Source organism: Talpa europaea, assembly GCF_964194135.1.
Source record: "Talpa europaea genome assembly, chromosome: 15".
Taxonomy (NCBI): Eukaryota; Metazoa; Chordata; class Mammalia; order Eulipotyphla; family Talpidae; genus Talpa; species Talpa europaea.
The window spans coordinates 38,475,556-38,491,245 of record NC_140083.1 but is presented as its reverse complement, the minus strand read 5'-3'; the positions used below and the strand labels follow the sequence as shown (position 1 = coordinate 38,491,245).

Below are 15,690 nucleotides of genomic sequence, written 5' to 3'. Positions count from 1 at the left end.
CTAGTCATGGAAAAATACATCTTTAGGGTTCAAAATTAAATAAAGCAGATGGTAGTTAAATCACACAAAACAGAAATTGAATGATGAAGGTTTTAAGCTATTCTACTCAATTGCAGAATTGTTGAATGGAGATTTATTGTTTAACATAATGTGCCCATCATCTTATACATACAGTGTAAATGCTTGTGACTAGAGTTGTGTTTTTCTGAATGCCTTTGAAAAAGAGTTTCAAGGTATTAGGAAGCAGACAGGATGATGTGTATTTTACAATTACATGGCACACAGCTTTGGCTGCAGTGCATTTCAATGCTCCAATGGAATCACTTGAATCCTGAGAAACATTCTTTCTAGTCCTAGAGAAAGAAGCAAGCGACTGCAATTCAGGTAGGTTTGTCTACTGCATTAGGGACTGATCTGGTCATTGACAAGTGACTGCAGAAGCTGTGCTGTGGCAGCCAGCCAAAGCAATTATTTAGGATTCAAGCTAAAAAGCCTTCTTCTCCCATATCCTCTCTCTTTCCAGGGTCATGTAGGGATAAAAAGAACTGTAAGGTGGTCTTTTCCCAGCAGGAACTGAGGAAGCGGCTAACACCCCTGCAGTACCATGTCACTCAGGAGAAAGGGACGGAAAGGTAAGGTGAATCGTAAGAAAAGTCATTAAGCAAGAGTTTTCTTCATCACCTCCCACTCCACCTTTTTGGGTCCTCTTCCTTGACATTTAATTTAAAGAATTCTACACACTGTTTGCTAAAGTCTGCAAAGTAGTATTCTTGAAAATGGTAATGTTTAGGTTAAGAGGAAGTTTTATTTATTCTTCCCCCCATTTAATGAACACTATCTTATGTACAGTCACAAGGCTTTTGTTAAGGCCTGTTTTTAGTTTACTACAAAATGTGTGGAAGTAATAGCGATTTAGGTACATTTTTTGGGAAGACATCACAGTAAGCAAAACCATGAGGGGCATGGCGCTGTGCCAGGATGCTGAAATTTTGAAGGTGGCCATTGTAAGTATAGACGTTTTGGCTGCAAAAAGAAGGTAGCATAATTTAGTTCCTTTCTACCCCACTCCAATTTCTTTTTGAAGCACATGTGGAGAAAGTATTTATTGGCTCATTTGTGGTTGGAATGTCAAAAATTTTCAATAACTGCCCTCACATGGCTTTTTGGTCCTTGGAAGTTCGCCCTAAATTCTGGGAAAAAAAAAAAAAGAGTTTGTTCACTTCCAAGACTGTTTTTAGTGAATAAAATCTCTCTCAGCTGATTCCAGCTCAAAGGTAACTTGCCAAGGTCCAACCATTTTGTTGTCTAATTTATACCAAGGAGCTTGGCATAAGGCCGTAACTTAACTCTGATCCAAATTTATTAATGATGTAACTTCTTGTTTTCATTCATGAACTGAAAGAGCTCTTTACCACGCATGGGGTCCTTGTTAATAGGCAACACTCTCTTCCTGTCATCGTATATACTGTTTACTCAATTTACCAAATGTTGAATCTCTGACAAAGTCCACCCTCACCACACAATGAGTTAGTGGTGGGCTTCAGCCTCAGCCCAGGATGACTTCTACCCATACTGTTGTGTATATGACTAGCCAAATGATTTAATGCACACAAACAACTAGAGATTAGGTCATTCTTAAAAATTCTGTTTATAAAAAAATTGGACCTCATAAAGAGGGTGAAAGGATAATAAAAACAAGCTGCAGAGCACATAGACTTTTTGTTGGGCTAGCACAGCTGATTTGTATTAGCTGAATGACCTCCTAGCCTTTAAGATTGTTAACTTAGAAAAATATTCCCTTAAAGCTGCAATATTCCTTTTCAAACCAAAAAATAAGACTCCTTCCACTTGAAGTCTTGGACCCTTGTGCATTTTCTGGTATACACTCTTGGACACTGTAGAGTAGCAGAAATCTTATGTAATAATGCTTTTCTGTAAATCTGAACTACAGGTTTGTTTTTTTTTAAATAGGAGCAATTTTTTCTCTAAGCATTACATAACTAGATGGCCAATTTTTTTTTTTATTTAACATGCACTAGTTTGGAGTAGTTATATGCACATTTTATTATATAGATTGGAAATATATTAGTATGTTTAAATTTCCATATGCTTGGTCTGTTCTCATTTTAGGACCAAAACCCTTAAAATATTTATTAAAGAAATATATTTTAACCAAATATGTTCTATAAAAAATAATGCTAACATTAATTCATTCTTTTGTTTATTGTCTATCAGTGCCTTTGAAGGAGAATATACACATCACAAAGATCCTGGAATATATAAATGTGTTGTTTGTGACACTCCATTGTTCAAGTAAGTATTTAAAAAACCTGTGACTACAGGACTATCACAGATGGCAACACACTAGTTATTGCTTGTTCATATTATCATCTCACCATCACTAAAATTTTTTACTCCTGTTACTTTCATTCCCAGCCCTCCAAAAGAAGTCATTGCTGACTTTCATGGTAAATTACCAGTGTGATATACTACCTAATTTTTCACTATTTGGGTCTTTAAAATACCAATATTAACATGTTCATCTCAATAGCCAGGGAGCTTAACAGTTATGAAAGAGATTTTGATGAGTATAGAAATGTATTTATTGGTTTTTATATAAAGCAAATGTCATAAATTTATTTATTTATTAGGCCATAACTCTTCATGTATATCCATCAGATTGAATAGTATCCACAGTAGATTTTTAGTACTTTTGCATCAAAGGGCAATACATATATTGAGAATAACTTGGAAATTATGACAGATGTCATACATTTGTGAGCAAATTACCTAATATATTTTTTAAAGATTCTAGTCAATAGTTTACTATAAAATGGTAGTACATAGACTTTTCCAGGAAAATAGTTAGACAATGTATTCTGGAGATTATGCATCTTATGCAAGAAAGGAAATCTTTTTTTTTTTTTAAAGATTTATTTTTATTTATTTATACAAGCACTGGGTACAGTCAGAAGCGCAGGAGGGTGAGAGAATTCACCAGAGCCAGAGTGGGGAGCAGAGCAGGCAGAAGGACCGAAGTACACTGCTGAGGGGAGCAGCGGGCGGCAGGAGAGGTCTGCGCACCATGTGGGACCCTCCTCCGGTGGCCAGGGAGCAGCTGGGGATCGAACCGGCGCTGCAGAGGCTGTGGGCAGCTTCGCAACCCAGCACTCAACCGCTGCGCCACCGGGGAGGCCCAAGAAAGGAAATCTTTACCAAAAATTGATCTGGGTTAAGAAAATCCTAGAAACCTTCTACCAATATTTCTCATGAAGTTGCTAATTTGGGGGAATAAAAAGACAAAGCTTAATTGAGAATATATATATATAATTTATTTAAAACAGAATTACAAATTTCCTAGGGTTATGAACAAAAAAGAATCTGATACTTGTAGCATGTAAAACACACTTAATATCTTTCCATAAATGTTTCCCTTTTAAAACAGGACCATTTACAGATTTCCCAGAAATAACAGGAAACAGTAGTTTCCTTGAACAAATTTTTTAAAAAAGTTTAAAACCTTTCTTAACTTGCATAAACCTTATTAAACATTAGCCTTGGTTGGGGTCTGTTCTGAATTCTTACATATTGATTTTTCATGTTAAAAAACCAGTCCTTCAAATTGTCACCATTTCCTCTCAGAAAAACCCACGTCTTTATATATCAACACCTTTAGCTTGTGTCATAATAGTTGATATAACACTTTAAGATAGTGCTGAGCCATGTTAAACTTGTTAATATAAAAAATGGTAAAAATTGGCCACGTCCTCTTTGTTTTTTAAGATTCTCCATCTCTTTCCCTATCATGTGATTCAGTGAAGCAGTGAGTCTAAGGAAAATTTGTTTTAAATAAGAAACAGAACCACTGTAAATGAAGGATTTAACTACGTGATAATACTTGTTAATAATATCATGACTTATCCAGACATGGGTACTCGTGGAGATTAGGGAGTTTTACATTTGATTGTAATATTACCTCTAATACTTTTAGCATTCTTGTAAGGAAAGCCTCTCTTTTTCAATTGTTTGCCTCTCTTTACTTGGTTTCTTGTCGATTTTAGGGGAAAAATATCCCTGCTAGCCATCATTGTAGAACACAGTAGTTCAGTGGTCCAGTGCTCGGTCTTTATCTGAAGAACTTGTATCCTGGGTGTCCACAAAGACTTTCCAGGAGCCACAGGGCATTGACAATTTTGAGGAAATCAGTTTTATGGTTCTCAAGTTATATGTTTACTTTCTAAAACTGATGTGTCAAAGAGTCTGTAGTTGGCCACTTCTTCCTTCCATCTTTTCTATTATAATCATAATTGCCCTTCTTTCACTTCACAAAAGATGCCATACCTTTTTCCCATCCCAAATTTTACTATGATTTCTTCCCCAGAATAATATCTCTAAGGTATTAAAGAAAATGACATCTCAGGAATGTATTACTTCTGAAGGAAAGTCTCATAAAAGCTAGGCCAAAAAAATACTAAAAAATAAAGAACTGGAACAAAACTGAAATAGTATTTCATTGTGGCAAGCTTCAGTCTGCCTGCCTACTATCTGCTTATGTATATTTTTCTGCCTGTTGCTTCTCTATCTGTTTTCTACCAGTTTACTTAAGTGTGATAGTCATCATGACAATAAGTATCAACATATGTGTTCAGATCTAAAAAATGAAAGTCTTTTTTTTTTTTGGCATAGAGAATAAGTTTGATTTGGTGGATAGGTATAATAGTGAGGAGTGGCTTTGTAAATTAGATTATCTGGTAGTATCTCCATTCATTAATTGATCTAAATATATAGTTCTAAGATTTTGATAAAATATATTTTAAGTGTGTAATCCATATACAGAATACCAAAAAGTCCATCTTTTGCAGTTATTTAAATTGTTTATAAGAAATTTTAGCTGTCAATTTAAAATATATGAGGAGGTGTATATCAGTCAGTACCCAGTCTGAATATGGAAACCACACAGTAACAGGAACAGGAAAAATTAATCTACAGAATTATTAACTATTACCAATGATTGCAGTGATGAGAGACTAGCTAGTAAGAAGTAAATAGAAATATTACCACTGTTACTTAATATAGTATTGGAAGTCCTGGCCAGAGCAATTAGGCAAGAAAAAGAAACAAAAAGTATCCAGGATGAAAAAAAGAAGTAAAACTGTCATTATATGCAGACGACATGATATTATATGTAGGAAGCTCCAGGGACTCCACCAAAAAACTGTTAGAAATAATGAACAAACAGTAAATTTGTAGGCTACAAAATAAATGTGCAAAAATCTGTTGTGTTTCTATACACAAACAATGAACCAGCAGAAAGAGAACTGATGAAAACAATACCATTTGAGATCACAGCAAAAAGAATACAATACTTAGGAATAAATCATTTAATCAAGGAAATGAAGGGCTTGGACACTGTTGAAAGAAATTAAAGATGGCACAAAGAAAAGGAAAGACATACTGTACTTAATGCATCAGAAGAATTAACATGTCAACATGGTCATTTTACTTAAAGCAATATATAGATTCAATTCAACCTTTATTCAGATCCAAATGGCATTCTTCAGAGAAATAGAACAAAATATCCTAAGATTTGTGTGAAACTACAAAAATATCTCAAATATCCAAAACAATCATGAGGACGAAAACAGAGGTATCATGCGCCCTAAATTCAATTATACTACATAGCTATAGTAATCAAAACTATGGTATGGAAAAAAAACCCCCAGGAACACAGATCAATGGAATAGTTCAAGAACCCAAAAATAAAACCATATATGTCCATACATATATGGACAACTAATTTATGACAGAGGGCTAAGAGCAAACCATGAAGAAAGGAAAGTCTCTTTGAAAAATGCTGCTGGGAATACTTGACAGCCACATGCAAAAGAATGAAACTAGACCTCTGTCTTATACCCTATCCATTCTAAATGGATTACTAATTCTAAATGTATTACCAAAATCAATTAAAAATGTATTAAAATCTTGAATGTAAGTCCTGAGACCATAAAATGCATGGAATAAAACAGGTGATTAGTTTCTTGATAATGGTTTTAGTGATGTCTTTGTGGATTTGTCTCCAGCAGCAAGTGAAACAAAACAGTCCACCAACACATGGAAATACATTAAACTAAAAAGTTTCTGCACAGAAAAATAATATATCAAACCATATATCAGATAATGGGTTAATATCCTAAATATATAAACAATTCATACAACTCAGCAACAACAACAGGAAAACCAACATGATTAAAAATTAGGCAGAGGATCTTAATTAGCATTTCACAAAGAAGACATACAGGTGACCAACAGACACAAAAAGATGTTCTACATTGTTTATCATTAGGGAAATGCAAATCAAAACTACAATGAGATTTCACTTCACACAGTTAGAATGCCTGTTATCAAAAAGTCATTAAGTAGCAAGTGTTGGCAAGGATATGGAGAAGGAGGAACCTGGATGTACTATTGATGGGAATGTAAATTGGTGCAGCCACTATGGAAAACAGGATGGAGGTGCCTCAAAAAATTAAAAATAGAACCACCATATGACTCTGTAACCCCACTTCTAGGTATTTACTCAAAAACTATGAAAGCATGAATTCAAAAAGATATATGTGCTTCTATATTAATTATTGCACTATTTACAATAGCCAAGCTATGGAAACCACCTGGTGTCCAAGGATAGATGAGTGGATTAAGACAATGTGGTATATAAATAGAATGGAATACTACTCAGTCATTTAAAAATGATGAAATCTTGCTGTTTTTGACAACATAGATGGACCTTGAGGATCCATTATGTGTGTTCAGGGAAATAAGTCAGAAAGAGGACAAACCCCATATAATTTCATTCATTTGTGGAATGGAAAGAACCAAAACAAACAAGTAAGCAGAGTAGAAACAAACTCTTAGACACTGACAACAGAATAATAGTTACCAGAAGGAAAAAAGAGGGAAGGAAGAGGGCGAGGGAACCCACTGGTTGATGATGAATTTGAAGAAATATGTTCAGTAGCTGAAGTGAGAAACTGTACACCTGCAACCTATACTAATGTTACTTCAATAAAAAGAAAAACAAACAATAATGCAGAAGTAGCAACTATACGGACTGAGATAGAGTAATTGATAAACTCCACTTTCCTTTCCCTACCTGTCTTTTCCTGGGACTGAATATAGATTTTATAGGACAAGGTATGGCTGTAGCTCACTAAATGGCAGACAAGTCATTGTGGTGCCATGATTGTGAAAGCCATCTTCTGGAACCTTTTGGAAATCTGCCTTTGGGGTCCTGGGTAAAGCTGTTTATTGGAGGTGTCTCACCTGAGGCACTCCACTACAAAACTACCTGAGGGGAGTACCAGGGGAGCCTGGCTGCCAGGTGCTGTGGATTCCTGTGCACCAAAGGCAGTGCTGGCACTGGAGGAGCTGCTCATACTGTCAGAGCTGGGTGCTGGAAAAGCTGCTTGGGCTGCAGGAGCCTGTCACCAGAGAAGCAGTATACACCACAGAGGCTGGATGCCAGAGAAGCTGTCTTTGCGAGGAGTCAGGTGCTGGAGAAGCCGTGTACCCTGATGTAAGTGGGTGTTGGAGAAGAGCAGCCTAATACTGGAGAAGTCGCACAGGTTACAAGGGCCTAGAAGTAGAGACACTAAAAGCATTTTAGGAGCAGATGCTAGAGAAACTGCGAGCTCTGCAGGAACCTATTGAGCAAGCATAATGAAACCCGGAAGGAAAACCTTGTCCACCTACTATTTTTCTCCTATGCTTTCTAATGCCAAAGTGTAACATCTCGCCAAAAAGGGGGGAGATAATTAAAGGGACCAGCTCTATGTTAGCAGAGCAGGTGAGGAAGATAGATTTAGATATGAGAGAGGCAATAAATTGATAACTGACACAGTCTGCATATTTTTTCCCAAAATTTTAAGCAAATGTTTACAAACCTCTCACTATTCTTGTGAATTAATGGCATTGTTATCAGAGAGTTGATTTCATTCTCTGAATACAAAGTGTAGGAAATCGTTGAGGTGTATGTATGTGTGTGAGAAAGCATGTGGAGTTTTGTTTGTTAGGTGGGAGTGAGGGAAGAAAATAAGGCAACAAAAACTAGGTAGAGGAACAATATGAGAAATAACAGTGGAAGGGCAAAAAGATAATGTAAGAGGACCGCTGTGGCTTCTGGCTAGGTGGTACAGCAGGGTGTGATGAGTTTGTCTAAGGGCCTCCTTTAGCAATGGGGCACAGTGGCGAGTTCTTGGCTCTGCTGTGCATGCCCCACCAGTGCCCACTGCCATACCTAGTGTGAGACTGCACAGATCAGTTTTGAATACATGTTCATCACTTTTGAACCTGTGCTGGAGGCAACTGGTTTTGAAACCTGTGCCAGTTTTGAAAATGAACCAGTTAGGTTTGGAACTTGCACATCTAGAGTGAAAGCGCCATGAAAGCCATAAAAGCTGGGCAGCAGATGGATTTGGACATTTTCACCTGGGAAGACCCTGGCTTCTGATCTCTGACTCATTGCTTTGGATTGTTGATTACCAGTCCTGCCTTTGGCATGACCAGTAGTGCCTTTGTAAGCTGATTGCTGCCTTCTGATCTGTGCTGCTGGCCTGTGCCCGCACCATCTCTTAAGAGCTATTTGCAACAGCTTAAATGCAGCTGCCAGATCCGTGCTGCTGGCTCATGCCCTTGGCACCTCTAGAGCCATCTCGTGCTCTAGAGGTGCCTTTTTCCTCCAGTGCTGCCCAGCCTGGCCTCTGAATGAAATGGCTGCTGTGGTCCTGCCTCATTAGTGCCACCTGTGATCACCTCCAGCTGCCACTGTGAATTGGGTCCCTGACAACTTACTGGACACTGTGGACAGCAACTGGAGTAGGACAGAGGACCACTTGTGACCTAAGTAACTCCCTTTTTAATCTCTCCCAATTTCTTCTTTGTAAATATAACCTGTTACTTTTGCACTCTGTGTCTGATTCGTGTCTTGCAATTGTAAGCGCGTGGGTAAGGACCACAAACCGTGACATCCCCCGGGTTTGCATGATTTCAATAAGAAATAATAACGTGATGAATTTGAAAATGCCTAACATTAGAGGTTTGAAAAATTGTATTACAACCAAGATTGTTTTTGTTATCTTATTCACACTCATCGTGAGTGTGTATATCACATATGTATGTAATCCTCTTTTCTTACTGACTGGTTATACTTCCTTACAAAATAGGGCATTCAGTTATACTCATTTTATTTTCAAACTTGTGCTGTATCCTAAATACATCCCCTTCAACAATATACTGCTTTCTTACTGCTTTCTAAGTACAAGAACCTTATTCACAGGCTGCTTATAAACCAAATGTGTAATTTATTCCATGGTTCATGTTTTCTTCACATTCACAAATTTTACCAAGCTAGTCTATTTCTCTTATAGTAGTACTGAGTTTCAGTTAGTAAATTAACTGACAGAAATAAGAATGTTCAGTCTTCTGGTTATTAGAATTTCATAACATGAATTTATTGCACACCAGATAAACCAGAGAACGCATTGATGAGATAATCAGAAAGCATTTTGACTGCTAATATTTTGCTTTGGATGATGCTTTGCCATGTGTAAAACAAATAAATTTATGAACTACTTTTTTTCTTGAGGTACTTAGAGTTGTATTGGAATAACAAAAAAACACAGTAAACAATTACAAAATATGGAAAAATAATGTTAGCATCTCTCTGAATGTGCCTTGTTGAAATGTTTCCATGTGTAATAAGAAGGTATAGGACAGCATCAAATTAGGACCAGTTTCGTATAGCAGATGAGACCACACCTTCTTTAGCAACCATAGAGACAGCTTTAGTTTTTCCCACAGAGGGTGTCTGATAGAGAATGCCATTGTGAGAAGAGACAGGAGATAGTATCAAAAGTGGATTTTTCAAGGAAATAGGGGACTGGTTTGGTAGGATTGGGGAGGTGGGATATTGGGAGTAATGGGAAATAGAGTTGGAAGGTTAAGGCGACCATTTAGGGAAACCCTTGGATGCCAGAGAAAACATTGACATTCCTACTTGAATCTCTTCAACTTTTAGCATCTTTTCCTCCTGAAAGACCTGTTTGAGCCTTCCAAGGTGAACGTTGGTGTCCCTTACTTCTCTTCCATGACAACTGTATGCACCTCCATTGTTGCACTCTGTACTTTGCTTTCTAGTTATCTATCTATATGCCTGTCTGCCCAGTTAGTTCATGAACTCTACAATAACATGGCCATGCTATATATCTATCTATATATAGCCTCAGACCTGCAGTTAATAACTGAATTTTTGTGAATTACATGCATATCTGAACTTTGTTGGCTAGATTGTGAAGAAATTTTGAATGGCAGTAGCATGATGGCAATGGGAAGCAAGCAATAAATGTACAAGGTAGATTTCTGGAATTGAAAAGAGAAGGGAATAATAGTCACAATGGGAACATTTTTTCCTTGTTAGCTGCTAAACTCAACATTATCCACGTAGAACTGGTACCTGGTAATTTTACTTAAGACTTTTAAGAACCACATGGGATAGTTTTTATTCTTATATGTTTACTTCTCAGGCCTGCACTGAATTAAGGGCTCATTTCATACAGATTAACTAATGATAATGATGATGACAATAATATTAAAACAAGAAGTAATACTTATATATACAGCACCTACCATATGCCATGCACAGTTCTGTGTGTTTTGTTTATATTAACTTTAAATCTTCACAACATCATATTTGGTAGATTAAGAAACTGAGAGATCTTAAGTATCTTGAAAAGATATATAACCAGTAAACAAATGGATTTAGAATAGGAACTAACTTTTTAGAAAATAAGGAAGTTAAATAATTATTGAAAAATAAAGTTTTAATATTTTGTTTGGGTCACAATAGTTTGGTTATTTTGCTCAGCATAATTGGAACAAATGCAACACACACACACCCTCAATTCCTTGAAGAAATCTTTGTCATAGTACTGAAGTTGAAAATTGAAGACCCTTTCAATCTAGGTCAGCCTGAACCAAAAGTACCTATCATGATAGGTCATCAAGGAGGATTTGGCTGCAGGCTGGCTATTGTATTCATAGAAGTCCTTGGAATCCTGACAGGAAGATGTAGTTGATGTTCAGGAAGCCATCAAGCCATTCAACTTCTGTGATGCAGTCTAGAAGCTGAATTCATGGCCAGAATTCTAGTTATGGAAACCTTCTGGAAGATCATTTTATTTTCAGTTGTCGATTCTTTAATATGTTTTCTCAAGTATTTTCACCAGCTTTTCTTTTTCTTTCTTTCTTTTTTAAATTTCCCCTAAATTTCTGAGAAGCTTGAGATTATCTGACATGAACTATCTTAAATCTTTTTTCTTCTATCTGGAAATTTCTTTGTATCTTCATTTTCACCAAATAATCAGGACAGGCACTGGCTAAAAGCAACTGGTTGAGCCAGTTGAATATTATCCCACATGTGCTGTCAGATTCTTTACCTATAAAAAAGGGGGGACTCAAACAGGTGTAAGAACTAAAGGCAGAAAAATGCTTAGTGTATGGCAGTTATTCAACTAAAGTTAAATGCAATGCCCTGACCAAGTTTTGGGAACATATCATTCTAACACAACAACTTACAAAACTCCCTATAATGTGAGGAAGTGCAGGCTTTATTAGAGTCTGTCTGTTAGCAGTAGATATTAGTGTGATGAGGCACTGTCCAGCTGTGTTGCTACATTTCAAATGGAACTCTACTCCAAAAACTATTCACACATGCTACATTTCACATAATCCTCACTGCAATTTTATTCTAGCTACCAGGAAATTAAGCAGTTTTTCAGTTCTTTAAGAACATAAACCCCTTCACTGAAGAAATTCTAGTTCAATGCCACACACGATTTACTCAACTATGCTGTTCCATATATACTAGACCATTTACCAATAAAGAGGTTTTCAACATAAACTTTTCTTCCTTCTGATACAATGTTATATGTGTGGGAGGAGGTATAGAGTAGATGAAAAAGCAGGAGAGACAGAGTTTTCCATTCTTACCTCTCTTCATATCCTATTTCCTCAAATCTTTCGAAATCTGTCCATACGATATTTACTCATAAACCATTCCAGTCACTGTTGAATTCTACTGAGGAGAGTTAATATGAACTTAACTTCAAGCTTTCTTTTTATGGAACTTCCTGGAGCTATTGGTCAAGATAGGGAACAAAAGACTTATTAATGCCTCACTCATGAAAAAACAACAGAAAAAAGAAAGCTTGAATGTGTGGCATTAGATAGAAGAAACAACAATTTTGAGAAAACAAAGTGATAGCAAGCCATGATTCAAAGTTTAACAATATGCAAAGATAACTTACTGTATTTTCCTATTTAAAAGTTATATACAGACAGAAAGAAATCCCTGCACATAAAACGTGTGAATATGAGTGTGTGTGTGTATGCATGTGTGCTTTAGGAGGAGAAAGTGAGGAAAGAGCAATCTTGCCTTGTATTACCTAGGTCAAAATCCTGGTTCTCAATAATCTTCCACATGTGCATAGAAATAACTTAAATTATACTTAGTGAACTAGAATGCACAGTCAGCATAAATCAGGATGCATAATAAAGCTTTTACTATAATTCATGAAAATTTACCTTGCTTATATAAAAATGAATCAGAAAATTAATATTTGTTATTCAGCTTTATACTTTAAAATGAACAGTTTATACAAGTTTATGTACAAGTTTTAACAAATATTTCTCTTTTTTTTGATATTTTTTTTTATAGAGGCATGTTTTATTTATTTATTTTGTTTGTTTGTTTTGTTTTTACATGCACTGGGTACAGTCAGAAGCGCAGGAGGGTGAGAGAATTCACCAGAGCCAGAGTGGGGAGCAGAGCAGGCAGAAGGACTGAAGTACACTGCTGAGGGGAGCAGCGGGTGGCAGGAGAGGTCTGCGTGCCATGTGGGACCCTCCTCTGGTGGCCGGGGAGCAGCCGGGGATCGAACCGGCGCCGCAGAGGCCGCGGGCAGCTTCGCAACCCAGCGCTCAACCGCTGCGCCACCGGGGAGGCCCAGTTTTAACAAATATTTCTAATGCTGTTCACAAAGCCACTCTTAATAATGAACAATTTTTTTTCAAAACATGGTTATTGATTCAATGAGAATTGCATAAATTTTCATTCAGATACATGTCCTCAAACAATAAGTGACCCATCACAAGACATTATCAAGTTAAAATGCAGAAACCATCCAAATTATCAAGGGAAATGTGGTATTATAAACTTCTGACATGAATTTACTGCATAACCATAAGCCAGTTACTTATAACATTCCATCTTATTTTTCTAATCTGTAAAATGGTGAGAATAACATCAACTCTTTGTAACTCATAACACTGCTTTAACAAATGAAATTATACAAACATGCTTTAAAAGATATAAAGATATAAGTATATAGTAAGGCTTGTAAAAACTGTGCAGCTTTAAATAAATTTACATGGTAAATTATAAACAGCAGCAGGCAAATTTAAATTCTCAAAATTAAGTCAGTTAAAATATTAAAATGAAGTCAGTAATAAAACATTACCATATGTTTCATAATATATTGTTTGACCCCAGAGATCCATCTCATTGAAAATATTTTCAATTTTTTTTTTTTTTTAGTAAGAAGACATTTTTCCATGGTGGCAATTTTGTTTATTCTTCTTGAAATTAATTTGTCTGTCATTTATGTATTTATGTAACATTGGAGTTATATTTTTATACTTCCATATGGGGTATGGGCACATGTTTCACTTGCACCCCCCACCCCAGTCCTCCCATGACAATGCCTTATTCCCTTCTTGTTTCTCCTCCTCCCTCCCCCTTGTTCTTTCAGATAAGCAATGTATTTTTCACAAAGTCTAAAATTTGTTTTTGCTATGTTTTACTATTATATGTTTTGGTTATTTATATTCCACAGATAAGTGAAACCACCTGGTGTCTTTCACTTTCTGACTTAATTCACTTAACATAATCACCTCATGATCCATTTATTTTGTCCCAAAAGGCACTGTTTCATCTTTTTTAATAGCTGAGTAATAGTCCATTGAGTATATATTTCATGATTTCTTTATCCAGTCATCTGTCATTAGGCACTTAGATTGGTTCCATGATTTGACAATTGTGGATAGTGCTGCTATGGACATAAGAGTGCATGAGTCTTTTTATACTAGAATTTTCATATTGCTGTACAAATACTGAGATATGCTATTACCGGATCATGTGGAATTTCCATTTATATTTTTTAAGGTATGTCCATACCAGTTTCCATAGAGCCTGTGCCATATTGCATGCCCACCAATAGTGGATGAGTGTTTATTTTTCCACAAACTCGCCAACATTTGTTGTTTCCATTCTTTTTGATATAGATCACTCTCACAGGGATGAGGTGATACTGTGGCTTTGATTTGTATTTGCCTTATAATACGTGATGTTGAGGAATTTTTCATGTGCCTTTTGGCTATCTGAATGTCTTCTTTGGAAAAATGTCTATGTAAAGGCCTTTTCCCCATTTCTTGATTGAGTTATTTTTTTCCTTGATTGAGTTTTTTTCAATTGTAAGTATTTTATGTATTTTGGAAATTAGCTGTCTGTCAGATGTGTGATCTCTAAGTATTTTCTTCCCATCTGTAGGTTGCCTTTTTGTTTTTATGATAGCTTCTTTTGAGGGACAAAAGTTCTTGTTTACTTTGCTGTCTTGTGTCCCCAAACATATTTTTGTGGTTGATATCCAGTAGTATATCCCTTATGTGTTCTTTTAAGTATTTTATGGTTTCAGGTCATATATCCAAGTCTTAAATTTTGAAATAATTTCTGTGTATGGAGTTAAGTGGGAATCTAGTTTCTTTTTTACATACAGTTAGTTGGTGGCTATTGTGTTGAATCTGTAAATTGCTTTAAGTGGTATGGGAATTTTAACTATATTTATTCTTCCAATCCGTGAGCATGGGCTATCTTTCCATGACTTTGTGTCTTTTATTTTCTTTAACACAGGCTTATAGCTATCATATATAGGTCCTTCACCCATTTTGTTAAGCTTACTCACGGGTATTTCATCTTTTTGGTGTGATTGTAAATAGGATTTAAAAAAAATTCTTCTCATTCTTTGTTTTCATATGGAAATGCAACTGATTTTTGTGTATTGATTTTGTATCCAGCCATTATATTATATATTATTTCTAGTTTTTTTTGTAGAGTGTTTTGGATTTTCTATGTATATTATTGTGTCATCTGGGATTAGTGATAGTTTCATTTTTTTCTTTTCAAATTTGGATTCCTTTTATATATCTTTCTCACCTAATTGCTCTGGCTAGGACTTCTAATACCAGGTTGAACAGTAGACCTGAAAATGGTCATCCTTGTCTTGTTCATTATGATGTTCACAGAATTTGTTGTACATGGTTTTTATTATGTTGAGGTAAGATGTGTTTAGTCTTACTTTCTTGTTAGTTTTTATCATAAATTGGTGTTGAATCTTGAATGGTTTTTCAGAAACTATGAAATGATCATCAATTTTTTTTATTTTCCTTTTTATTGATTTGATGAATGACATTGATTGTATAAAAAGCCAACCGTACATTCTTGAAATGCAACCTACTTGATCATGTTGGATGATTCTCTTAATATGTTGCTGGATTCATTTTGTTAAGACATTTTTGAGGATT

General features: G+C 35.8%; 1 protein-coding gene across 2 annotated transcripts in view; it reads left to right on the top strand.

Moving 5' to 3' along the window:
- The window catches only part of MSRB3 (methionine sulfoxide reductase B3), a gene marked incomplete at both ends in the record, with an annotated part of 152,584 nt that overhangs the window by 46,754 nt on the left and 90,140 nt on the right, over window positions 1-15,690 (top strand). For both annotated transcript variants that reach the window (XM_084255711.1, XM_084255712.1), the window contains 2 exons: window positions 524-632; window positions 2,236-2,313. In XM_084255711.1, coding sequence (XP_084111837.1) covers window positions 524-632; window positions 2,236-2,313 — 187 coding nt within the window. The remainder of the gene's footprint in view (window positions 1-523; window positions 633-2,235; window positions 2,314-15,690) is intronic.